The sequence below is a fragment of the Vigna angularis genome, chromosome 10 (genome assembly GCF_016808095.1).
Source record: "Vigna angularis cultivar LongXiaoDou No.4 chromosome 10, ASM1680809v1, whole genome shotgun sequence".
In the NCBI taxonomy this organism is placed as follows: domain Eukaryota; kingdom Viridiplantae; phylum Streptophyta; class Magnoliopsida; order Fabales; family Fabaceae; genus Vigna; species Vigna angularis.
The window spans coordinates 27,601,786-27,629,143 of NC_068979.1; the positions used below are offsets into that span (position 1 = coordinate 27,601,786).

A 27,358-nucleotide genomic window follows, 5' to 3' on the forward strand; every position below is an offset into this window, starting at 1 on the left:
TTTCTTTCTATCAACTACAATATAGATTACAAAATTTTTTACACCAGCAAGTTTGAATATCAATCAAGGGACATATTAAGTAGTTGTGATTGTGTGTGTGGAAGATGATGAGGCAGGTGAGTTTGATTGAGCACTATTATTATTATTATAATTAGGCCTTTCTTGTGAACGTGAATGGTTCATTATTGGTGTGTTTGTGACAAGTGGAGGATGTGCAGCCACAGGTGCATATATTCCAGTTGGAGCAGTAACTGTGGTCAATTCTCCTCCAGAAGCTGTTGAGGTAGCTACTGCACCATATTCTGGTGGCTGCACAAAAATTTTCCCCACAAGAAACAAAGGTGCTGCTTGTGAATTTCCGTTGTTGTGTATTATGGGACTTCTTCTAGTGTGCAGACGAAATTTCTGAACAGAACAAAACAACAAAATATCTCAGACATCATTCATAAACATATAAAGTAAACTCAAGAAAATTCAAACAGAAAATTGAACAAAATGATGCAACCTGTTCTGACTCTTCAATTTTGATGAAAAATTAGTCTTGTTATCTATATTGAAAAATATTTCCTAACATTTTATACAGATTATTATGAAAATATAAAACATGTATTTAACCCTTTTAAAGATTACAGTGTTTATTCTTTGAATGACTGTTGAATTTTGTTTTCCACCTTAAATATCTTAGATTTATGAAGAAGAAAGTCATCATTGACAGACAAGAATTATCATGACAAAAATCAAAATTTCTGAAACAGATTCCTACAAACATTGAAGTCAAACCATATTTTTCTAAAATAAATAAGATATTTTAGGAATGATTTTGAATTCTGAGATAAATAGACTTCAAGTGACAGAAAAAAAAAAGTGATTAAGAAAATAAATCTCATTAAAAATAATAAATCATGTTTTTGTAAAGTTGTGATGTGAAGAACCACAAAATACAACACCCCATTTATGCCTTAGAAGCCAATTCTCAGATTCTTGGCACAGTACCAAAAATGGAAATTATGCAGTATCATGGAAATTGGGAAAGAAATTGACATGACCAAAGAAACTACATACTAACCTGCAAGTGGCTTTTGACTTCATCATTGGTGAGGCCATCAACCTTCATTAGCTCCCTGATCTGTTTGGGCGTGGCAGCTACAACAAAAACCAAATTATCAAACATTTGAAACAATTCCAAGTAAATTCGAAACATTTGTTTATAGCACAGAACAAAAACTAGTTCCAAGTAATATACGCACAATCTGCACCACCAAGTTGCTGAAGGGCATGCAAGAATCGCTTGTGCAATTCCTGTGACCAACATCGTCGTTGCTTTCTCTGAGTCTGTCCTTTCTCCTCTTTTCTGCTGTCTATTGTAATTGGTCCTGTGGAACTTGTAGCAGGAACTGGTGGTGAAGACGGTGTTTTACCAATTGCTGATGCATAGTTATCAGCCTTTCCGTTAACTATAGCACTTTTTTCCTCTCTTTGGAACGGTTGAAAAGCTCCACCGTTTCTCTTTACTTCAACAACATTTGCTTTTCTAGGCACATCCTAAATCCCCACAAAACAAAACAAAAATGAACATCTTTGAAGAAAATTATCAATGCAAAGGTAAATTAAATAAAATAATTTTTGGGTGTTTTATGTTTTGTTTTTACCTCTTTGGTAGGAGGGGGATTGGAATTCCACAACTGAACGGATCTAAGCCAATCTGATTTCTTTTTATCAGAAGTGGTTTTCCTGTGCTGATGAGAATGTTGCTCATCTTCATCTTCATTTTCTTCTTCTTCCTCTTCTTCAACAGAATCTTGAGATGCTCCTTTCTTAATAGGAATGAACTCCTCAAAAACAGGTCCTTCATCCGTTGATGTCTGCTCCGAACACTCCGATTGGCCATTCAAATTGTACTCCGTAACCGTTCCAGACAATTGCTGCCTGCACCCCTCAATTGCTGCATCAAATTCACACAGACAAATAAACAAACAAAATCAAAACTCGCATCCAAAAATGGCAAAACTGGAATTAACACACCCAAAAACCAGAAGCCGGAAACTTCAAGTTCACAGCGCAAAATAGTATCTGATTATGGCTTTTTTTTCAAGGTTTTACCTTGCGTGACAAGCTCCAACGACAGAGGAAGCTCTTTAGGGAAAACTTGAATTTTTCTCCTTTCTTCCTCCAATGCTTCGATGTACTCACGGAACCCCATTTTCCGGGGAAGCATTTTTCTCAAAAATTTGAAACTTCTGCTCTTTTTCTATCCGATGGATGATTATGCGTTGGTGGGTTTTGAATTTTGTTGGTGTGAGAGAAAAACAGTTTGAGAAAGAGGATGAGGAGGAATATATAGGGAATGGTGTTTTGTCAAAGCGTGGAAAGAAAACGGATCCAACAATGAGAAAATTTGTAATAATGGGATCTAATCTGAGCAGAATCAAAATTTGGAATAAACTTTGAAGAGAGAGAAGACATAGGAAGTTAGAGAGAGAAAGTAGTTGGACGGTCGAGATGAACCGAGGTGAACATCGAGGTCGGGCCGTCGCGTACAAAAACGAATATTTCATGCGTTTTATTATATTCTTGCATATTCCACTCTCTTGTGTTTTGTTTTTTTTTTCACTATGTTGCACTCTCTCATTGTTTTGTCATTTGTGTATTTTCTTTATTGGTCTCTGAAAAAAAGTTGAACAAGAATGCTATAAATTTTAGAACAATAAATTTTAGAAATTTTTTTTATCTAGTTTAATAAATGTTTTAATATTTTCTTTCAATGTTTAATGCCTTAAAATGAATTAATGGACTTAAAATATGATGTGTTTTTTTCTTAAGGTTTGCTTTTAAGTGTTAGAGATGAAAACACGAAATGAATTATGACATTATACATTTATTTTATATTTTTAATTAAACTATTTTATTTTTATTGAAATTTTTAGCATAATTTTTAGATAAATGATAAGATCTGAAAAAGTTTAAACATGATAATGTATACTTTTGGTCAGGTAAAAATTTATCTATAAAAAACTTTTTGACACACCAACAAACAACAAAAAAAGGTTAAATATTTTTAAGTAAAAATGACTTAATATAAGAGAATGTATTTTTGATGAAATATGATATAGTTATATATATAGTTAATATATGAATATTTATAATAATATATATATATATATATATATATATATATAACATACTTTATTTATTTTAGGTTAGAAAAAAATAACTTTGTTTGATTTAACATATTTAATTGGCTTTTATTTAATATATTTCTAACTACCAAGTCTAATTTTGTTTTAGAAAAAGATGGGAAAAATAATGAAAGGGGAAAAAGAGAGGGTATAATATATGAATATTCTGGAGTGTGATTCCCCTTTGAGTTCATTGTGGGCTGGCAAATGCGTCAGCGTTCTTCTCTCTCATATTCTTCACCGCCTCTCACATTTTATTCATAGGATAAGAAAAAACAAAGACTATCTGCTTCCTCTTATATTCTCTTTCCTCATCATCCCAATTCTAATTATTTATTTCTTTTTAAGTATTTAGGGTTTAGTGATTTTGAAAAATTCCTTCACCTTTCAAGTAATCAATGTTGAGAAATTTAGGTCAAGGTGCACGGAATGCATGTGATCTCCATTATCATTTTCGCTAATTTTAAGAATTGTCTTATTATAATATTTTTATCAGAGTATATTATATAATATAAATTTTGAATAAAATATTAATTAAAATTGGAATTTTATATAAGAATATGAGTTATAAAAGATTTAGAAAATAAAACAATATAATTTAAGAAAAAATAAATTAAAATTTTGAGATTCTTACCATTTAACCTCTATTGGAGTGTAGAGATTTTAGACCGAATTCAATATTAGAGATGGTTAAAAAGTACTTTAGTATATTAAGTAAGATGTATAGTAGATTGATTGAGTACGGTAGCATACTGGATATATTATTGATGAAAATGGCACTAAGACACAGGTTAATTTTGTTTATAAGCATCGGTTTTATAATCGACACATATAGAAGCCACATAAAAAGGAGTAACTTTTTTGCCTTGAGTACGAACCGAATCAAAAGAGAGTAGGATTATGCCTCGATTTTTAGATAATCGAGGTAATAACGTGTTTTTTTTCTTCATATTTTACGCATGTACTGAACCGAAGTGGTAGCTCCCATCCTCTAGTCTGCATTCTTCTTCCAACTTTTCAAGCTCATCCATTATATCCCCAAACTTTTTCTTGTGGTCCCTAGCTCTCTGAATCAATGCTTCCAAATCACGTCCCAACATTGAACGTTTGGGGTTCTCGGTAGGACTAGCAGTTAAACTCAACCAGACAACAAATTTCAATATTAATTGAATATGTAATTCAACCTTGGGTTGCAGCTGAATGTACTTATCAGTAGCTTCTAGAAGACAAGTGTTATCCACCTCAACCTTTGAAAAGATCCTACGAGCAACCTCTACAGTTCCTTCTTAACATTTCAGCCTCCATTCTCACATCGGACCACCACTCAACAACCGTGCTACCTTTATCGGACCACCACAGGCCACCACGCGTCTTCTTCTCCAACGCGTCACAGCCACCATGGCATTCTCTAGAATCATGTAGCTATCCATGGCAACCTGTAGGAAATAGAAACCAAGCCAGAGAACCAGGACGTCGCTGCAACTACCGCTGTGACTACCGCCACCCATAACCACGCTTATCGCGCATCATCAGCAACCACATTGTGTCGCGCCGTGCCGCCGCCATCAACAATCGTGCCACAAAACCTCGCGAGCTCCATGAGGCCACCGCCATGACCACCGTGAGAGCTCTCTCTCCGTCGCAAAACATGCAATCAGAAAGGTGACCAACAGATCGCGCCACCACCGCCTTCACCGTGACCGTCATCGTGCGCAGAGAACTCGCGGTAGAGCATAACAATTTCCCCCAATCTTCACCCCACCGTCGTCAAACTCTAATTCCCCCAATCTTCATGTTCGTCTCCATGGCCTAACCCTGTTCAACCTCCATGGTCGTCGCTCATCAGCAACCTCACTTCACTCCCAACGGCCACCGCTTGCTCTTCCCTCTAGAGACGACGCACTCGCAGGTGACGACAAGGTGGCGGTGGCTCCCGGTAGTAGGGTTTTGGCAAATAAAGAGGAAGGTGATCTCGTTTTCGGTTTCGAGTTTGGTCTCTGCGTGGAGGGGGAGATTTTGGTTGCTGACGAGAAAAGAAGAGGAAAAGGGGAAAGGGGCGAGAGCGAGAACATTTGTTTCTCGAGGAAGAAGGAAATGAAACACTTGTAGGTTAAGTTTTTTTGAGGTAGCTGGGTTAAGAGGTAAGCAATATTACCTCAGTTCTATGTTTAGCCGAAGCAATACACACATATATGCCTCGGTTCTAATCTCAACCGAGGCATATAGTCTTCAGAAAAAAAGAAAAAAAAAATATGAAATGGTTATACGCCTCAGTTCCCACTTAAACCGATGCATAAAAATGGTTTCGCACCGGTTCAGAATGAACCGAAACCATAGACTTTGCACAGATTTCCATTTCAGAGACCTGTCAGGGGGTAGGTGGACTTTTAGGCATCGGTTGTAGTATCAACCAAGGTAATATGTCTTATATGCTTCGGTTCCCCTTGAACCGAGGCGTATAAGTTCGCTTAAACTAAAAAAATGCCACCACATTTTGATAGGTTTTGGTTTCACCTAAACCAAAGCCTATAACGCGAGTCATATCTAAGACTTTTATATAGTTGTTGTAATCGACCTTTACCTTTTGCTGGTCTAATAACAGTTCAATCACACCTTAATCTGCATTAGGGTTTTAATGAGTTATTATTGTTTGACTATATGGTCAGCTTGGGTGGTTGCCCAATTGGTCAACTTGGATGGTCACCCTGGGTAGTTAATTGGCTTGGGTGGTTGGTTTGGTGGTCGGCATAGTGGTAAGCCTGAGTTATCGACTTGGTGGTCAACCTAGTGGTCAGCTAGGATGATCGCCCTGATAATCACTTTAGTAGTCGCCCTGGATGATTGCCCTGGTGGTTAGCCTGAATGGCCAGTCTCATAATAGGTTTGGTAGTAGACCTAGGTGGTTGTCCTAAATGTTGAATGATCAACCTAGTAACTAACCTGAGTGATTAGCATACTCACACAAAATCGTACTACACATAACTTAAACAAATTTTCTAATTAAAATTACTTATAATAAAATCACTATATTAAATTGAAGTAGAAGTTGAAAACGTCAAAATAATATTTTAAAATTTTAACTATTTTATTTTTAGTTTTCTATTAAAAATTTTTTTCATTAAGTATTTAAAATATTTTTTTTGTCTCCTAAATACTTTATAGATTTTGTCGTCAACGTAAAAGTGTGATTATTAGTTTTGTCTTTTCATCTCCAACCCGTGAATTAACTCACTTCTTCGCTCTTTAATGTCTTCTAACAAATATCTACCAACAATAATCAAGTTATTGTTTTTCTCCTTAAGATTGAGTTGGCAACAAGTTGGAGGATACCAGAAAAGAAAATAGTTAGTTAACGGCGAGTTACAAAACAAAAAACAAAACTACCAATAACATAATCTCATTAACGATAAAATCCATAATAATATAAATTTAATAAAAAAATTTAAAATTTATTAAATAGTTAAAACTTAATTAAGTCTATTTATTAAATAATTTGAAGATAATTTTTAAGTATTATGCTATTGATCTAAACAATTTACTAAATTTATTAACGGTAAATTTTTAATGAGGTATTTTGTTTATCTAAAAGATCTCAAACTAAAAATATATTTACTGAAAGTATAAAATTTAAATTTTACTCTATTCAATATATGGTTTTCTAGAATTAATTATGATAACACCTTTTCAAATATTACGAATTTCAAAAGCTATGTATAATATGGTTTTTAAGTATAATTTTCAAATCTATACCTATATCTATTCATGTATATAATACAATCATAACAACACAAGTGATACATTTCCAAACTTTTAATCTAACAGTGCATATCATATACAAATTCAATGTTCATTTTAATATTAATATCAACAAATTTTCAACTTATATCAACATTTACAAATTTAATTAAAATAAAACTAAATAAACTAATTTCCCATGCTTAAAAATTTAACAACTCCAACAAAACTTTAACATCAAAAACTCAAACCACATAAAATTTTGGTCATCAAATTGAATATACCATTACGATCCTAAATTATCACATTTATATTTGACTATCGAACTACACATGCAAGTGCATAGCGTGGAGATACACATTCACATATCTGATCGGATAAATATCTTCTATTCTCGATTAATTTTACTGTTATAGGTTGAGATCTAAAAAGGATTAATTAATAATTTAAAAAAGGATAAATTATTTTAAAAGGAGGACAGTTTTATAAAATAAACTTTGAATTACTTACATTTCTATTATAAACTTGTTAACTTAAATAATAAAATATTAGGTTTTGTCTCATTTTAATCCTTTTTACTCTTGGAAAAATTAACTTAGTTCTTATAATTACAATTCTAAATATGATTTTTTTCAAAGATAATTGTAATATTCTTTTTGAGTACATATAATTTCATTTAATTGCAAAGTTAGGCTTATAAAATTCTTAATCTGTGTGTCATGGTCCAATTAATTAAAAAGAATTGGTTGGATTGTTTCTTCCATCTCTTCATATGAGTGAAGTGAAAAAAATAATTCCAACCAATGCAATAACTCGTAATTATACAAAAAAAAATAAATTAGTGAAAGTTATTTGGTGAAAGTTATAAAAATCCTCTCCAAATTATCATTATTTAAGAGGGTTATAATAAGTTGTTTCAAAGCTGATAGTAGCAGGAGTTTTAATTGTTTATTAAAGAAGTTTATGATGTCTATAAATTATTATTAATTTTTCATTATCAAAATTTTTCACTTCTTTCATATATTACAATAGGTGTTCATAATTTCATCATAATACATTTTGAACTTATTTACAAGTTTGTCATCATGTTTTATATTATGACTGATTGTCCATAACTTCGTCATAATATGTTCTGAAATTATTTACAAGTTTATCACCGCATTATATATTATGATTGATTTCCATAACTACATAATATAATTTAAGTTTATTACAATTTCGTCACCGATTAACCTTTTATGATTGGTGATTTTTACCCGTCATAGAATGTTACTTTTCCACTACTCATTAATGCAATAACTCGTAATTATACAAAAAAATTAGTGAAAGTTATAAAAATCCTCTACAAATTAACATTATTTAAGAGGGTTATAATGAGTTGTTTCAAAGCTTATAGTAGTAGGAGTTTTAATTGTTTTTTAAAGAAATTTATGATGTCCACAAATCATAATTAATTTTTCACCGTTATAATTTTCCTTCTATACTCAAATTTCCTCCAAACCTTCCTTCCTAACACTCAAAAGTTTTCCACTTTTACCTCATATTTCCAAATGAAGGGTTTTTTTTTACTTCGAGCGACCTTTTTCATATCAAGCATTATGCGTTTTATTTTCACATTTCTGACTTCTTCCCCAAATTAAGATTTTTACATTTGTTCTTAAGCATTTTGCGTTCATCCCCCAAATCAAGCATTCTTAGTTTATCCCTGAATATTACATTCTGGATTCATTGTTCTTCATCATCAGTAGTTGCAGTCACAATTGCCCGTTCTAAGTTCGTATGTGAGCTCATCATCGTTCTCAGGTCATCAGTGGTGGCCGAACAGGGTTCAACTATGACCATGGTGAGAATGTACTTTGGTTAAAGTTACTATAATTAATCTACAAAATTCTTACTTTTAGTTGAGAATGTATTTTGGTTAAGAGTGAGAACAACATCAAATTAGTTGAGAATTTACATTCATTAATTTGAAAATCTAAAATAGTAATTAATTGAACATTAATCTTTAGATAACTAATGATGATGAATCCTATTTTGAGAAAGCAGTGAAATCAACATATATTTTCTTTATCATTGTTTATATCTTTTTAAATATTTTTATAAATTTATTTCTATCTTTTTTTATTTTGTTCTTTAATCTTTTATTTTCTTTTATTAGTTCTATTATTCTATTTGACTAACCCCTTTTATATAGTTTTTATAAGAACTAATTAGTTAGAAATAAATTTCATGTTTGTGGGAGATGACTTAGGATTGAATTTACTCTTTCTATTGTTTTTGCTACTATCTTAGCAATATTGAAATTGCTATAGTTTAATAGTATTAATTTGATCGCGTCAACGACAATATATTAAATTTGACACTGTTGTTGGGTAATGCGATTAGAAATTTTATCATTTTGATTTTGATTTTATTTTTGTTTATCATAATCATTTTCTTTTTCTCTATCAAAATAAAAATTTAAAAATTAATAAAATTGTACATAGTGACTTGTAGTTCATAAAATTAAAGAAAATAAATTTCGACATATGGCCATATTAAGCCAAAAGTTTCAAAAATAAATTGTCTACCCGCTAAAATATAAAAGATAATTTTTGAAATAAGTCTAGGGGAGACAAATAGTAACTAGGATTTTTCTTTTGTTTGTTTTTCATTTTTGTTTTTTGTTTCACTTTTTGTTTTATTTCCATAAAAATATTGTGATTTCTTTTTTAGAAAATTGTGAAAGTATTAACTTTCTATTTGGTGAAACTTTTACATAGTATGTCTCATAAGAAATTCACCCAAAAATATTTTATTATTTTCAATAAAACATATTGAAATTGGATTTTAGGATTTGATTTTGTAATTGGAACTATCATAATCTTGAAATAGTAGTCATATTTTATGTTGAATAGATTGTTGAATTGATTAGTAGCTAGCCTAATTTATTCATAACTATAAATTATTAATTGAATTAATTTGAGAATTACTTGATTGAATCTTTTGTGAAAGAATTTTTAGCCTTGTGAGTTTTGAGCCTAATTGTGATAGATGAACCAACATGTTCCATTCCTATTTTTCTTGAGTGACTTGCTCATGTTTTGTTTGTACTATAATATGCAAAATTTGATATGATCAAGACATTTCTTGTTTTCTTAAAGCCCATTGCAAAATCTTAAAAAGAAAAAGATCATATTATCCCTTATATTAGGATGAAATAATGAGCTAATGAATTGTGTTAGAAATGAGTGATGAATAAAGTGTGTGGGTGAGTACCTGACCCATAAAATAATAAAAATGGCAAAAGGAAGAAAAAGTTTCATGAAAAAATGAGGGTGAAAGGACAAAAAGAGAAGATAAGAAAAAATAAAAGTGGGAAACAAAATGTAGCAAAAAAAGATAATTTTTTTCTCAAAAAGTGAAGAAAGAAAATAATATATTTGTTTTCCAAAATTTTTGCTCCTTAATTCTTTCTTTCCAAATTTTTTAAGCCTCTGTATCCTAAATTTTTCCTAACTTTTCCTTGGGCACATTACAACCTTTGAAAAATCCTCATGATCTTTGAATGCATGTTTTCCAAAAGTATGTGAACATTATAATCTTGCTAAGTTATGGTAGTGTTTACATACATTAGTATTCTAAGTGCAAACACAAACCTAAACACTTAAGAGAGCATTGATGAGTGAATATATATTTTAACTTGAGTGACATCTTTCATACTTGGGTTCTTGGTAAATTCAAAAGATTAAATCATGTCTTTAAAATAGATTTTTCTCATTTGCATGTTTCATGGCAACTTGATTTAGAAAGTTGATTAGTTTTTAGTGAATTTCTTTTCCTTTGGTTGAATGTTGATATGAATATTGATTCGGAATAAAGTTTTTAAATTACTAAGTTTTCCCAAGACTACGAAAGGATAAGTGTGGGGGTGATAAAAATAAATCGACACAAGAATAAAAACAAACAAATTTATTTATCTAACCTCATAATCCCATTAAGAAATTACAATAGAATCAACCATAGAGGCTTAACATTTATGGAATGTTGAAATAATATGAAATTAGAAGAAGAGATGGTGGAGAACATGAGACAGGACAAAATTCGAACCCCGAAAGGGTTCTCTAGGCTCCCTTAATGTGTTTTCCTCGGTCTCTTTATATATGAGTTAGATTGGGCTTTGTTTTGGACTTTTATGTTATTATAATCTCCTTTATGATAATGTAATCTCCTCTAATTATTTTTTAAATAATCCAATATCTTCAAGATATATTTCATTGTTGTGAAGATCTAAAAATATTTAAGAATATTTTTTCTAGATTCAAAAGGATTTGGTAAATATTATCTTTTTACCAATAAACATTTTCTAGATCTAAAATATATTTTCTCCTAATTATCTTTTATCATAAACATTTATCAATTATCAAAGTCCTTCTTGTAGAAAAAAAATAGAGAAAATTGCAAGATCTAATTTTTGTTGTCTGTTCTCTCTTATTAGCTTAGCCATATTTTTTGACTTTTTCATGCTATGCTTGGATTGACTTCTTGTGGTCTTGATTATTTGCTATTCTTGGATTTATCTTTAAGATGTCATAAAACTTTAACCAATTTATTTTCACACCTTAATAAGCTCAACTTAGCTGTATACTAACATATCAAAATATCCAAAAAAACATTTATGCAACTAAAAAGCTATTTTTAACATATTTTTGTATCTCATGCTAAATAAACCCAATTATAACAAATCATACTTAAAATATTTTCTTAAAGTACAAAAATCAATTAAGAATCCAATATTAAAGGCTAAAGGAGGACATAAATATGCACTCATCAGAGCTCTAATGGAGATGAATTTTTTTATAGGAAACTAGACTCAAAGAGCTTTCCATTTACCATAAGCATGTATCTTTTAGAACCTTTGAGCTGGTTGTGTGAAACTTCAAAAATCTAAGTTTAGAAATGACAAGATATTTTGACCAAAATACAAAGTCCAAAACAAATACTTATGTATATATTTACCTGACTAAAAACACCATCTTCCACAAGAAAAGTAATCCTTGAAGTCCTTATTTTTTTTCTATTCTCCTAGTCCTAGTTTAAGTTGTAGCTTTCTCGATGGATTTTCATCAAATTTCCAGAATGATTTTTATAAGAAAGACATATTTAAGCTTGATAACTTCTCACGCTTATTGTTTTAAAGATTCGTTTAGACAAATTTCCACTCATCACGTGAATGTGTTTATATTTCTATCTCACAATTTTACGTAGGTTTTCTTTACTAATCAGACGTTATTAGTTAAGCATGTGTCATATGATTTTAATTAATTTCTTTCTTAAGGCAATATCTTTGCAAAACGCTTATCTTCTTCATTTAAACCTATTATTAATGTGTTTTTGTGAACTCCGATGATTAGACATGTCTTAATAATCCTTGTAGACTGGGAAAAAAATATTAAACCTGAATAATTTTATATGAAATTTGTTGGCATGTGTGAAATATGCCGAGAATATACCTCGGGAGTTTCAAAGTGAAAGGAATCAAGGAAAGAGATCGTTGCAGACTATTTGAGATTCGGTACGACTTTTCTTTCGTGTATGTTTTATCGTCATAAAGAAAAAGTTGGCGTTTCGAGGCTCTCATGGCCAAACCACAACCACGTTTGCAATTATCTCACAACTCAACTACTTCATCTAACATTCTTATCCATCCTCGTGCTTTTTTTTTTTCATCAAAATCAGAATCTCTTTTCACTCGTTCACACATTCATTTTTCCCTGTAAATATAAAAATGTTACAGTATTATTATTGATTTTCTTTTAAAACATACCCATGAATACAAATGGATATTAAATAGATATTTGTGAATAATGAAGATGGTTATTTAACAAATCGTTTGCTTATAGAATCTTATATTCGTTATTACTAATTATTATTTGAGTATGTTTTTTAAATTTAATTCATCAAAACAAAAATTATTAGAAAAAAAATATTAATCATAAAATAGTTTTAGAAATTGATTTCTTATATTTATATTTTTTATTTAGATATATGAAATTAAAGTTATTTTGTGAAACATTATTTTTTTAAAATTTATATTTTGGCAAAATTTATTTACATTGATTAAATTTATTTTATTGAATAATTTGATTTAAATTATACTTAAAAATTACATTTTTTTATCTAAATTTGTATTTTAAATTTTTTAAAAATAATTTAACTTAAAGTTTATAAAAATAAAAAAAAATATTTGTAGGTATCTATAAATATCTGCATATATAAAAAAATGAACAGAAAATTTTTCAAAATACTTAACTAGAAAAGACAAGATTTTCTAGATCGAACATATAGTAAATACACACTATCCATTATTCCCGGATGATTATATGGTCAAAGCTTGTATTGTGTTTTTTGAATAGTTCTTTCATATTTTAAAATTAGTTATCAAGACAAAAATCATTAGAACCAAAATATTGTTCGTGGCTGAAAAATTACCCTAACGTTCTTTATTTTTAATAAATACATTTTTAAGCTATAACATATAATTTATGTAAGGAAAATAGAGACTAAAGACTAATATTTAGTTTGGTTTTCAACTGATTATTTTCGGACTTCAGATAATAACAACACATTCATGATTAAAATAGACAACTCTTCAACTTTAAGATTGGAAGTGATCTTAACTAATGCCTATTTTTATGGAAATTGCTAGTTTTTACTAATATACGTTAGCTATGTTATATTTTGGTTTGTACATAATAAAATAAATGTTACACACCCTTTGGCAACCCTGTTCCATGTTTCAGACAATTCCATTAAGCATATGATATCATAGCTATAATTACATCTAAAGTTGATTCTAATAGAAGGAAATTGATCTCTCATCAAGATAGATTAATGTTTTGATATCGGTTAACAAAATGTCTTAAATAATTGTCGAATTGCGTCTTAAATGAAAAGAAAAAAATATATTTGATAATATGCTGCATATCATTCATTTAGTTATATTATAATATATATGCAATATAGTTTGGATTGGTCTTATGATTATGTGAGTTTGTTTTATTAAGATATTATAGTTTTGGTATGTAATAATTGTTCCTTCCATTATCTATAAATATATGGAAAGTAAATAATTAGTTTTAAACTGATAGCAATACTAAAATTATGTTAGACTAAAACTAAAAAAAAAAACCATGGAGGTAAGTGAAAGGTTGATACACTAGTGCATATAAGACATTTTATGAGAGGTGAAATGATCTTTTTATTACAGTTATTTTGGCGTAATAATTGTGACAGTCATAGAAATCTGTATTTTATGGGACATGATGAAAAATTTGTCATAATAAGTTTAGTTTACTATGATGATGTACTTTCGATTACCTGTTACAATATGTCTAACTATTATGATTTACTTTTGACTACTTATCATAATAAGTCAATTTTATTATAATAGATTTTCGTTTACTAGTATTTGGAGAAAACTATTATGACAGATAGTGTCAACTGTCATAAAAAACTAGATTTTTTTATAGTTTTTTTTATCATTTTGTCCATTTAATTGATATGCAAATATCAAAAATTCATCAAAAAAACAAGGTAAATAAATCAATTCATACATTAACTGTTCAATAATATTTAAAAACATTACATTATATATAAATAAACCTATGTACAATGTTGACAATTGTTACAAATATTCTCCAAAAAAATGGTAAAATATTATAATAATCAAGATATTTTTACAAGTCACTAATACTTAAATGAAAAAAAGTTTACTTCTAATTTCTTCCATTTGTCTACCTTCCAATGGAGATAGAAAGAAATCAATCACAAAGAATCAATGCAATGTAAATAAAGACCTGAAGCAACAAAATGAAAAAAAAATCAAGGCTTCAAAATGTAATGAACTAAAATAAATAATGTAGCTTTGATACAAATTCTAGCAAAATAGACCTTATAGCCATTAAGACTCTTCATGTTACTTTCTGGGATACTTGTGGGAAACCATTGATAATGAAGTCAATGAATCGGCTACTACATTGAACATCTTTATTCTCTTCTTCTAGTTGTTATTTATCAAGCACGGAGTCTCTTCAGAAGTTTGCCACTGCTTGTCATTGGCACTGACCACAAACAGAACAATAATGTTTCCGTTTGCTGTAATTTTAAATACTTTTGTTTTCTGTAATTTCTTATTGCAACTTGTATGATACATCTGTCTATAAATCTCTTCTACATGGTCATTTTAGAGAAGTGCTTCAACTGGAACATTTTTGTTCTGCCATTGATTTTGTGATAGTGTTGAAAAAAGTAAAAGACTATTAATTATTAAACTTATTGGTTGAGTACTTCATTCAGTTTCTTTATTTTCTAACATGTAAAAGCAAAACTATAAGTGACAAATGGGCCAAGAGAAGCAATCAAATTTTCTGGGCTACCAATGTCTTCAATTGTTGCATTCGGTTTCTTGTTAAGGCGTATCAAAGGCGAAGAAATGTACACATAGAATCTTGAATATGCACATAAGCAACAATCTTTTGTTCAAGACAAAACACCCATCAGAATACTGGAAGGATAATTGCCGTGGGAAAACATTTTAAAAAGTAACACCTTCAATTCATTTAAAAAATGTAAGTCATAACGACAAAAATAGTTACTTATATTTTCATTATTCTTTTTTTAAAACAAAAAAGCCCATACATGTCAAGATACTAAATAACCATGGTTTTTATCTAAAAGCTTAAACATACGAGATTACTTCAAAAATTTGAGTTCAATTCTTCTTTAAATCAACAATGTATGAATGGTACATTAAGCATTTCAACACTTCTTCCTCCCAAACCACAATAAATTAAAAAGATTTAATAACATGATGGTCTTGTATATCATGCAATAATTTCTCCAATAATAACATGATGGTCTGGTAAATGCTAAATGTAAATATAAATACGAACTTGACAATACTCAAAAGCTCCATCCTTATTTTGAATCACTGCATCAAAAACCAGAACCCATGCCCCACAACCATTCAAGTTGCCCAACTTGTGCAATGTTTCAGCTTTTCACCACCCATATTCTCTCTTCTTAATTCTATTTATAACTGTCTCTGTCTTTTTCTAACATTTAATATGCCCCAACCCAACATACAACATTAATAGTTTTTAAATTAAAAATAATATAAAAACATCAATGGTAAAACAATGTAAATATTAGGTTTATATGCTAAGCTTTTTTTTAATGAAGAAAATATTGAGGAGGTGGATGACGAAGGAAACCCCAACCCACCACTTTCTATACTAGTTCTAGGTCTAAGCAGTATAAAAAAGTTTTATAATTTATTATAATTTTGTCACCACACCATTTTCTATATTGATTTTGAGTTCAATCTATATGTAAATCGGTTGGAAGTAGAATCGATGTAGAAAGTCTTAAAATATTTATAATTATGTCATTGCGTCACTTTTTATATTGCGTAGATTATAACCTATATAAAAGTCTCTATAAAAAATGGTTTTTGCTCTAGATATAGTTTCATTTTCTTAAAATAGTAAAGGTTCTAGAAATATCTTTAAATTATTACATAGATATTGAGATATAATATTCTAACAAATCTTTATTTACAATTGTTTCAGTTTATGGAACGATGTTATAAGTCTTCCATGTTCCATTCGTCCAACCGTTTGTCCTAGTTACCATTCATCCTTCACCTTGTTCGATGACACTAAGAAATTACTTACAGAAGATTCTATGATACCAAAGTCAGCAAGGATTCAGCAATCTTAACAATAAATGCATATTCAATGTAACCATCTTACTTCATTACCTCAAACTTGTATTTATAAATTTTAAAATGAATTTCAGATTAATTCAGCCTAATTATGACCCAACTGATAATAATCATATTTTGATTTTAAGCTAATCACCATTAATCATAATTATTGTTTAAGAGTGACGGTTCGATCCATGTTATCAAATCGACCGGTCTATAGAATATTCTTAACTGGTTGGACCATATTATTCTAAACTGACTAGAAGCCGTCAATTCACCAATGTAACTAATGAATGTAATGAAATGCTTACAATAAACTATTAACTTACGAGACGGAACATATCTACAACCAAGAACAAATACCATCATCAACATTACATCCTACAAAAAAAACAGTAAAAATAAAAATCTGCATAAAATGAGAAACTAAATTGGAGTCAAAGATGTAGTCTATGACTAGTTAGAAAGTAGTGTGTGTAAGAGAGATCTAAGAGCATTGAATAAGGGGTAGCTGGGAATAGGATAACATAACCAGTGAAATGAGGCAGTGACGTATCAATGATGGGGCGGCTATGAAAGTCTCAGATGCCACTGTTGGCTTTGTCCGAGTTTCCTTTCTCGTACAAGAACAACAATTTGGAATACTTATTTTTCTCTTTCCTTCATTCAAAGTCCTTCTTATACCAATTTCACAAACCCTTCTCAACATGCATGACCAACAGTTCTTCTCTGTACTTGTTTGGCCCATCTCATTCAATCAATGTCATAGAATCCAAAGCTTTATTTCTTCTCTCTCTTCCTTTTCATCAACCCTCTTTCAAATTCTGGACTAGTTTAAGACTTTGCCTTTGCAGTAGTAGCCAAGCATTGAACCCATATGGCTTTTCAGTGGGGCTCTTCTCATCTCAGTAACTTACCCTAAAAAAATGTCTCTTTTCTTCATAACCTAATATGCACCAGAAAGCAAAATTTGCTCTTATCCAAGTTTGGACCCCTTTTGGTCACGTGGGGTTTGAAGAGAAATATCATCTTTTTCATTTGGTGACAAACAACATGCATGCATGTGTGTTGCACTTTCTTTCTTCTTTTCACAAAGGTGTGTCCTAATAATTCCTAAACCCTAATTCCGTATCAACATATACAGCAATTAAGTTAATCTGAAATGACATGAGTGTTTTGACAGTGTTGATTTTGATTCCAGAGGATGTTCCTCTTTCAACTGTTGAGTTGACGGTTTGATGTTGTCTGGGAAAATGTTATTTCCTCTGCTGGTTATGTAAGGACAAGCTCATTAAGGCCAGTTATGCTGTCACTGTGTTTAGCATGGTTCAGAGCCTCTGTAATAATGTCCTCCATGTGAATGCTGGACACTTTTGTTTGGAACTTGAGTCATAAATAAGGTTGGTATAAATTTTCACATATAGTCTAGATAATCTTGCTGCTTAACTGTGTCCAAATTAATTAATTAATAACAAAACCAACATTTTTTTTTCATTAATATAACACTTTTGTATACTTCCATAAAAATTTAATAAGAATTCATTATTTGATGATAAGGATATTCTTCTATACAATATTTAATTATAAAGTGTATACCATAATATGGATTTCACTCTCACTGATAATTTAGTGAATATCAACAATGAAAAAGTATATTCCTACCTTTCCATGAAAAAACATACATAGAATTAACATTAATCTAAATTATGTTGGGAAGAGCTAACATGTACAGCAATAGCTAATTATATTTTGTCCTAGTTCAACTCAATAATCATTCATTGTATAACAATTAATAAGTTGAAATTTACAATGATTCATTGTATAAATGTGTCATTAAAAATGGGTGAGCGTGGGTTATCTAAAGCAGAAAAAGAAAAGTTGTGTGGCTAAAGAAACAGATTGTGAATAGTTTGGCAAGGTCAAGAGGGCCATTTAATTTGATTGTGATTTAGTTTGACTGAATTGGTGTTTGCAATGGACATTAAACAAGTGAGAACAGTGGTGAGTGGAAAATTCAGAGTAACATCAAATCAGCTTGAAGCAAAAAGGGAAAGACATGAGTCCAAGATTCAGGGTCATTAATTCATTCCATTGTTTAAATAGCTATGTGTTTGGTAAATATTATGCTATATGTAGTTTCTTCTTATTATTAAACAACTAGAAAGTGTAGGAGAGTGGAAACTGAATATGAGCCATAGATAAAAATAGGGTAGAGCCCTACAAGAAGCTAGGCATAATGAACCTAGCTTAGATGAAGTTCTGAAAGTGGAAGTTGTACCTCACCTTTTACTAGCCCTTTTGGTGGACTCTCTCAATGAAAGCTTAGAGAAAGATGCTTGTTGATGGGATGGGTGTGACAGTCAATCAAAGGTTTTATTTATGTTTTGGGCTATGTCCAATCAACACATGGCCCACACCAACCATTTGCTTCGGCCCATTAATGTTGTCCCCTTCGTTTTTCTTAATTTTTACTTTCTTCTTTCCTATCAAAAGTTGTAAACTGTTCACGTACCGTGCTCGCATTAATGGATTGAGTAGGCAAGACAAAGAATCATCCCATATTTCTCTGACTTTTTGTCCAACATTGAGAATTTCTCCATTTGTATCCCGTGATGGTACTTATGCAAAAGATTCTCAGTGGTGCCAAAACATTACAATAACTAATATCCAAACTAGGGTTAAAAATTTACTATGTGGGCGTGCCAACACGTGAACTATTCGACGTTTCTTTTCTTCTCTTTTTACAAAATCGAACACACCTTCTACTGTTCTAATAATACCTCGCCAGATCAGAGGGGAAAAGTTCGTTTTATTACTTTAACTTTATGTAAAATTATCTCAATATGTCTTGTCTAATAAATTTGCCCTAGCGCTACTAACAATGTTGCTTTGAAAACTTTGGAATTGTCTAACACATGTTCCTTTTGTTTTTGTTTTTAAATATATGTTGCAACCAAAGTTTCCTCTCTCTTTATATATAGATATAGATATATAGATTTTGTCCATGATACAAGTTTAGTTTTTCTACCAAAAACATAAAGATGATGAATTAGAAAAGATTGTTACACAAATTTTCATTAATAATATTATTTGGAAAAATAGCAATTACTCACAACACAATTTTTGAAAACTTATTTCATAAATTGTTTTTCTAAAGTTCTCTTTACCACCCTTTTCATACGATTTTCCTGCCCCCAACTTTTCATCATTTCCCTTATTACATGAATGTTGATATTTGACATCTCCATATTTTATACCCTATCACTATAATAAAATATTGTCATAATGATATATATATATATATATATATATATATATATATATATATATATATATATAGTAGGATTTCATTCCCCTAACTATTATTATTGTAATGTTTATGATTGGACTTTTAACTAAAGCCTTGTAAAAGTTTTACCAATATACATATTTTTTATGGTTTTTAGTGAATACCTACAGATTCTCACGTCCATAATCAGGAAGATTCTTTTAATGATTTCATATGATGATTTCCCCATGTGTTTGAGGAAATTCTGTTCAAGACATGGTTGAGCATTGATGCTATGTTTACTAAATTTTTTTTTTAAAGGTGAAAATAAGTAAGTTAACAAAGAAGAAAAGAAAACAATGAATTATTGGTCGGATTTTCAATGATACTATCAAAAAGTATAGTATCAAAAAGATTTATTACTTTTGTACTGATTTCTTTAATAAAATGATACTATAGTGAATAGAATTTAAAGTTGAGGAAGCATGATTTATTATGTTATTAGGGAAAAAAAGGTTAATAATCCCTCTGGGTGGGTGAAACGGTTGTATTGGTTGATTAGAAACACTATATTTGTCTCTTTGTATGCATTTATGCATGTCATGAGTGATACATTATTGATTGGTGTTTGTTTGTGAGAAAACCCCGTTTCACATGGTGTATGAGAGAAGACATTATTAAAATAGATGTTTCTCCTTTCTACAATCTGTGACTGGAGACAGAAAGGTGTTGGTTTACGTTGTAATTACACAGTGCAACTATCACTTCCGTTGCATTAGCATCACTATCAGCATCAACATCAGGGTCGCTCTCAGTATCCTTTCTGGTAATAACAAAGTGGGGGAGAGAGAGACACACACACACGCCTCCACCTTCTACAGGTCTCCATGTCTACTCCCTCTGTTCTTCTTATACCCTCTCACTTTTCCATTTGTCCTGATTTTTCTCACTCTCTCTGAAACCGAAAGGGACTGTGCCATCGCCCACTCACTCTCAACTTTTTAGACTGAGTAAATGTGGGCACAACATCACTCACACACCCTTACATGAACATTATTGTTAATATTAATATAACAGCCTCACAATTATTGAACTTCACCCTTTGCTTTCCTGCACACTCTAGGGCTATCAAAAAGGACTCCATTTTAGGGTCGAAGATATCAGAAATAGAAAGCAACATGATGATAAAAAGAGACAACAGAATTCAAAAACAAAAAACCTTAGGGGAAAAAGTCAGTACATATGTGTATATTTTTTTCTTTTCATTAAAACACACAAATGTTACTTTTTGAAAAAAAGATATATTTAGATTCATTTCACACTACTCTTTCTTATTTTTTACTTTCTTTTTCCTTGAAAAAATACAGAAATTTATAATTTTATAACCATTTTAACTAAATGAATGTAAAAGTGTGTCATAATACCATTACTCTATTTTTTTAATGCATATAAATTTTGTAAATATTTGTGAGAGCTTTGCTTCTTATATTTTTACATAACCAGTTTCTCCAGTTATTTTAAACTTTTTTTATGATTTCAATAAGTATAAAATATATTGAAGATAAGATTAATACAAATTTTATCTTATTATAAATTAATTTTGTTAGGTTAAATTGAAAACTTCACTTTTTATGTTAAATCTATTTTAATAAAGTTTTCTATTTGTTAGGTTTCCATTTAGTATCAAATCACCCACATATATCACATTTGCTATGCATACACTTTTGCACGAGAGTGTTTTAAAGATTTCTTATTCAATAAAGATAAGACTATATTAGATCAACTAGAAATAATGCATTAAATGTTGAAAATTTTCATTTAGTAACTTATTATTATCAAGGAAAACGTTGAAATTGTTGCCGTGTATAGGATGAAGTAAAATGTAGATAATGGAAAGTAAATAAAGGAACTGAGAAAAACTAAAAATATATATGGCAAATTATGGTGTAGAGAAAGTTGGATATAAATTATTGTTTTGTACATTAAAATCAACTCATTTTGACATTACTCCCATGATTTTTGTTCACACAAAAGAACTTTAATGAAATGTTTCATATGCCGCCAAAACATATATTAATGTGTTTTGACTTAAGAACAAAAGTAGCGTGTTTGATGTTTTTTTTTTCTATGTGAAGTTCTTTGATATTGATTTTCTATGTAAATGTTTAGGAAGATAAAAGAAACTGGTACTGTTGTAGTTAAAAAAAGAAGCAGAAGGAAAAAAGAGTAATAAGAAGATTTTAGAGAGTTGTACATAGGCTTTTGAGAATATAATGTTGATGGTAGCATGAAACACTAATATATATGAGACAGAGAGAGAGAAAGGAAGAGGTTATGGCAGTGCTGCTACTATAGTGTCGTATATTGGTGCGATATTCTATGCATTGCATCCTCCTTTGCCTCATTGCTCCTCTCACACTTTCCTCCTTTGCCGGTGCTGTGTCTCCTCTATTCCCAAACACGCCAAAATGCATCATATCACCATTTTTCCTTCATTCCACGTACGCATACACACTCATATGCCACTCCAACACAGTTTTATACAAACTTTTATTCATAATTAATTAACTTTTATACAAAACAAAACACTCTCTGATCATTTTTAAACCAACTTTTTTTCACTCGCATTTTTAATTTGTTTATAGAACTCAGAAAAAAAAAGGTTCAAAACCAGCTGGATTGGTTAGTGTTGATGTTGATTTTAGATGTGTACATTGCAATGTTTTAGGAAAAAGTCTGTGATATCTATTTTAATTACAGTGTCAAAGCTTTTAAGGATGTCTGTGATTACTGCATGACCACGTTTTATCTGCAGCTTTTCACATGAACATTATAAAACTTGGTATATATTATAAGCTGTTTTCTTGATTAGAATAACTGTTTTTCAATGTTGAAAATGCAAGAAGCCAAAGTTAACATCCTCGAGATTTGTTTATTTATTGCCTCTCTCGTCCCCACTTACATTCTCACTCACAAAACCCTCTCTCCCTCTCTCTCTATTCTACTCTCTCCTACCTAACCACCACCTTCTTCTCTCACCATATCATACAATAACATTAAGACACTCCATCAACCATTTTCTCAAAGATCAAACCATGCAAACTCACCCTTTCTCCTACATATCTTCCTGTCCTGGTAGTACTGCCTTCTTGGAACCTCATCATCATCAAGAACCTGTGGATGAGGCTTCCATCTCCCTCTCTCTTGGCCCTCCCGGCCAACTGCACCACCACCCCAAAGGCACTTCCTCCTCCTCCTCCTCCTCAAACCTCCCTTCCACTCTTCACCATTATCAGCATAACCCTACCTCTGATGACCAGAGAGGCGTAACTGTGGCCCTTCACATTGGCCTTCCCAATCCCACCACTTCACCCAACAGTCCTATCACCACCACCACCACCACCAAGCCTGATCTTCATTTGGCTTCTGCTCCCACTCAGGGCCAGTACTGGATCCCTTCTCCGGCTCAAATCCTCATCGGACCCACCCAGTTCTCTTGCACTGTCTGCAACAAAATGTTCAACCGTTTCAACAACATGCAGGTGATAAATCAACCGCATCTGAAAAAAATAAAAACAAAAAATCAGTCAAAAATGTGTAGCTATCAACTCCATCATAATTTCATGATCAATTTTAAAGCCCAGGTGAAAATGATTTGAAAGAAAGTATGTAAAAGAAAAACCACCACCTCTTTTTTATCAGAGGTTTATATTACACTATCTCTATTTAACGTTTGAATTTGACACCATTAGTCATCCTTCTTTGAATGCTTCTGCTTTCTTTCTTACAGAAAATAGCTGTGATTTGTTTCAAAATCACTACTCTTTTGTTATCTCTAGTTCTTCCCTTTCCATCACCTTTAATCATGACTTTGTGATTTAATTAACCCTTTCACAACCCAAAAGAATGCCGAACATTATTCATGACCAAATATCTATTGTTTTTCTCTTCTTATCTTATCTTCCTTATATTTTCACCTCAATCCACCCCATTTTTTGTGTACCTTTGTCATCCCTCTTACCAAAATACATAACAAAAAATATTTTTGTGAGCACGAATATATTTTCATTGCTTTTGCAGTTTATTGCTTTTCTTTCATGGTCGAGTGGTGCATTAATCAATAGTATGTAATACAAATTTCCCTAATGCATTGTAACAAAGTAGATGCACATGTGGGGACACGGTTCACAATATAGGAAAGGACCTGAATCACTGAGAGGAGCAAAACCAGCTTCTTCGATGCTGAGGCTTCCCTGCTATTGTTGTGCTGAGGGTTGCAAAAACAACATAGACCATCCAAGGTCAAGGCCATTGAAGGACTTCAGGACTCTTCAGACTCATTACAAGAGGAAGCACGGAGCAAAGCCTTTTGGGTGCAGAAAGTGTGGCAAGCCTTTTGCTGTGAGAGGGGATTGGAGGACACACGAGAAAAACTGTGGTAAGCTTTGGTTCTGCATCTGTGGCTCTGATTTCAAGCACAAGAGGTCCCTCAAAGACCATGTTCGTGCCTTTGGTGATGGCCACGCTCCACACACTGTCGAGAGTTGTGATCAGATTGGGGAGGATGACTTGTTCGGTGACGAAGATGAAGAGGAGTTAGATTTAGAAGATGATGATGAAGGTTATAACAGTAATGAAGTGGTTTTTGGTTTTAATTAATAATAACAACAACAATAAAGTGTAGAGTGGATTCTCTAATATGGATTCTCTTCTCATCCATTTTCTCTCTACTTTACCAGGTTTAATTACTTATTTATTTTTTACAATTATAAACAATACCATTCTAGGTCTGTATTCCAAAATATTTTTCTATGTTAATGCTTAAACCATTTAATATAATGTAGAAAAACTAAGAAAAATGTCCTTTTAACTATATTAGTATTACACCAGTAGTTAAACTTTTACAAATATTCAAAAAAAAAAGAGACATAGCAAAGTAATACAACTTTCTTAACCAGCTCTTTATACTATTAGTATGATATGAATCTTGTCTACTAATACTATATAGTGGGTATTCTTCACTATATTTTTTAACTTGTTTTTTTTGAAGTTATAATATTATCAAATTTTACTCAATGATAAAATAAAATGATCAAACTTATCTAATTGTGGAAGATGTGCTATGGAATATTTTTTTATCACTTCTCAGTATTAGACAAACCTCACAAGTCTAATATTAAGAAATGTGCAGATACAAAATTTGTTAAAAATTGATGTAAGACAAGTCATTGGTGGTTATTTACTTTGGTAGATTTTCGTTGTAACTAAGATTTGGGTGAATGAATTAGACACTGAACCTTTGTCTGTTGTCTCTCTGAGAGAGAAGGATGCGAGAAGATGGAGACAAACAGTGAAATGAAAGCTAAGGTTCTTGCATTTAATGGCAGAAGTGACAGTCTTATCTAATTAAAGGACATTTTCTTTTTCATGCTACTTTTTCCTGTGATAATGAGAGAGAGAGTCACCAAGAGCTAGTCAAGAGTATTCAGTGACTGCAGATGAAAGACAGACATGCAGACAGGGACAGTCACAGATTCTACTGTTCAAAACTTTGCATTTGCATAGCCATATAGCCATAGATATCACGCAGAGAAAAAGAAAGAGGGAAACACATACCAGTAGAGAGAGAGACTTAGATTGTTTGAAAAATTGATAGATATTCATAACTAATCTTTTGTTAAAGAATATGCTTAACCATCTTTAATCATTTCAATTCATCTTAACTTATTGATCATATAGTAAAGTTTGTTTTACCATTCAAAGAGATGTTTAAACAAAGGGCGTAAACATCTTATTTACTTTTTATGACTAAACAAATCTTATAGATACATTATATATCTAAATGTTTGTGTGATTAGGAAAAATAAAATTTTTGTTATATAAAAAAAAGGTAAGAGAGAGCATCAATTTTGTTTGAGTGGTCAGTGATACTTACTGAGCATGGACTAGCACTGCACTGGTGACACACCTTTGATGGATTGATACTGTCAGCGTGTGTGGGTAACGATAGATGAAGCACTGCTATGTGTTGCTGTTTTTGGGGTTTCACCCAAAGGGCTGCCTTTTGCCTTTTCAGACCATCTACAAACAGATACTACAAAACATCTTCAGCACTTTTGTTCTTATTATTACCCCCTTCACCCACTTTTTTAACCCTTCGCCCACTACTATGGGAATTAATTAATTAATCATTAATTAGAATCTGACATTGTTGTAACTTTGTACAACCTCCACCTTAATTCATCCGTCATCCTTTGTTGCTTGTTACCAGGTATACATTATTGCAGTGTAGTAAGTACTTCCAACATGTGTTCCTGTTATTTTAACTTTTGGCTTCAAAAAAGATTATTTGACTGTTTAATTACGAGTTAGCGTTAAAATTATGAAAGTTTTGGTCAGTAATAATTTTGCAACAGTTTCAATTATTCATCATCATGCTATAATAGTGATCAGAAGCAATCATTCATGAAATAATAATGCATGTACATGGTCATTTCTGATCTTTGTTCTTTGCTCGAGGCTTTATCTTTGTGCTTGTACTTATATATATATATCTTGCCTCCTTTTATATGCTTTTCGCTCCCTCTTTCTTCTTTTGTAGCATGAAAAGCAGATTGAGAGCAGAAGAAAATGGAAAGATTGAAAAAACAAAAGGGAATAAATTTTAATACTGTGCATGCATGCTTGGATCTTCCAAGGGAAAAAAACTCTTTGCTTTTGCTTTTAGCTTTGCTACATGGATCCAAGTAACCTGAATCATTAAATAATGTTTGTCTGGTTATTGGGAAAAAACAATTCTCAAAAGCATTATAAGCACAAGAGTTCAGTGTAGGATGATAGAGAAGTAACATTAGAGACATAAGCTTCAGATCCGAGGCAAAAGATTCAATTCAGAGTAACAACTACTTTAACGTTTAAATGGTCTAGTTCCCTGTTATGTAGGCAATTTTACTGTTATAGTGTTTATTTACTTTTTATTGATTAACTAAACATCAGACATCCTTGGTATTCTAAATACCATATTTTTTAATATTTATTATTGGTGGAGTGTTGACCTTTTTTTCTTTTACCAAGAATTTCTTATCCTCTGAATATATATTACAATTTTTTTCACAAAAAAATTATTTTGCTAATTAAGTTATGTTTTCATACATAATGAATAAACACTATTTTATTAATATGTGAAAAAAGATTGATTATTTAGCAATTATGAATTTATAATCTATTATCATCCTTATCTAATCTATTATCACCATGGTTAAACCTTTTCAACCAAATTATAGTGCATATAAATAATTAGTTCAAAGTATGTATTTATATATATAACTAAACTTTGTACATATTTGTGCAATATATAATTATCAATATAAATAATTAATAATCAATTAATATATTTATGTTATAACAATACACTTTATTTTTCACCTACAT

The 27,358-nt window shown here is 30.9% G+C and overlaps 2 protein-coding genes across 2 annotated transcripts; one reads left to right on the plus strand and one right to left on the minus strand.

Annotated features, from left to right (window-relative positions):
• On the minus strand, window positions 1–2,513 carry LOC108334724 (transcription factor HHO2). The gene is made up of 5 exons (XM_017570650.2): window positions 2,101–2,513; window positions 1,650–1,942; window positions 1,248–1,542; window positions 1,067–1,143; window positions 1–405 (listed from the first exon to the last, which is right to left on the minus strand). The coding sequence occupies exons 1-5, from the start codon at window positions 2,213–2,215 to the stop codon at window positions 76–78; spliced, it is 1,110 nt and encodes a 369-aa protein (XP_017426139.1). The 5' UTR covers window positions 2,216–2,513; the 3' UTR covers window positions 1–75.
• Window positions 2,514–22,869: 20,356 nt separating this feature from the next.
• On the plus strand, window positions 22,870–24,610 carry LOC108335446 (zinc finger protein WIP6). The gene is made up of 2 exons (XM_017571467.2): window positions 22,870–23,469; window positions 24,092–24,610. Exons 1-2 carry the CDS (start codon window positions 23,023–23,025, stop codon window positions 24,584–24,586), a joined length of 942 nt encoding a protein of 313 aa, XP_017426956.1. The 5' UTR covers window positions 22,870–23,022; the 3' UTR covers window positions 24,587–24,610.
• Window positions 24,611–27,358: the final 2,748 nt, after the last annotated feature.

Coding starts and splice junctions, on each gene's coding strand:
- LOC108335446 (XM_017571467.2), top strand. CDS start 23,023: ATGCAAACTCACCCTTTCTCCTACATATCTTCCTGTCCTGGTAGTACT. Junction 23,470..24,091: donor ACCGTTTCAACAACATGCAG/GTGATAAATCAA, acceptor GTAACAAAGTAG/ATGCACATGTGGGGACACGG.
- LOC108334724 (XM_017570650.2), bottom strand. CDS start 2,215: ATGCTTCCCCGGAAAATGGGGTTCCGTGAGTACATCGAAGCATTGGAG. Junction 1,943..2,100: donor GTTGGAGCTTGTCACGCAAG/GTAAAACCTTGA, acceptor AATTTGATGCAG/CAATTGAGGGGTGCAGGCAG. Junction 406..1,066: donor AAGTCAAAAGCCACTTGCAG/GTTAGTATGTAG, acceptor TGTTCTGTTCAG/AAATTTCGTCTGCACACTAG.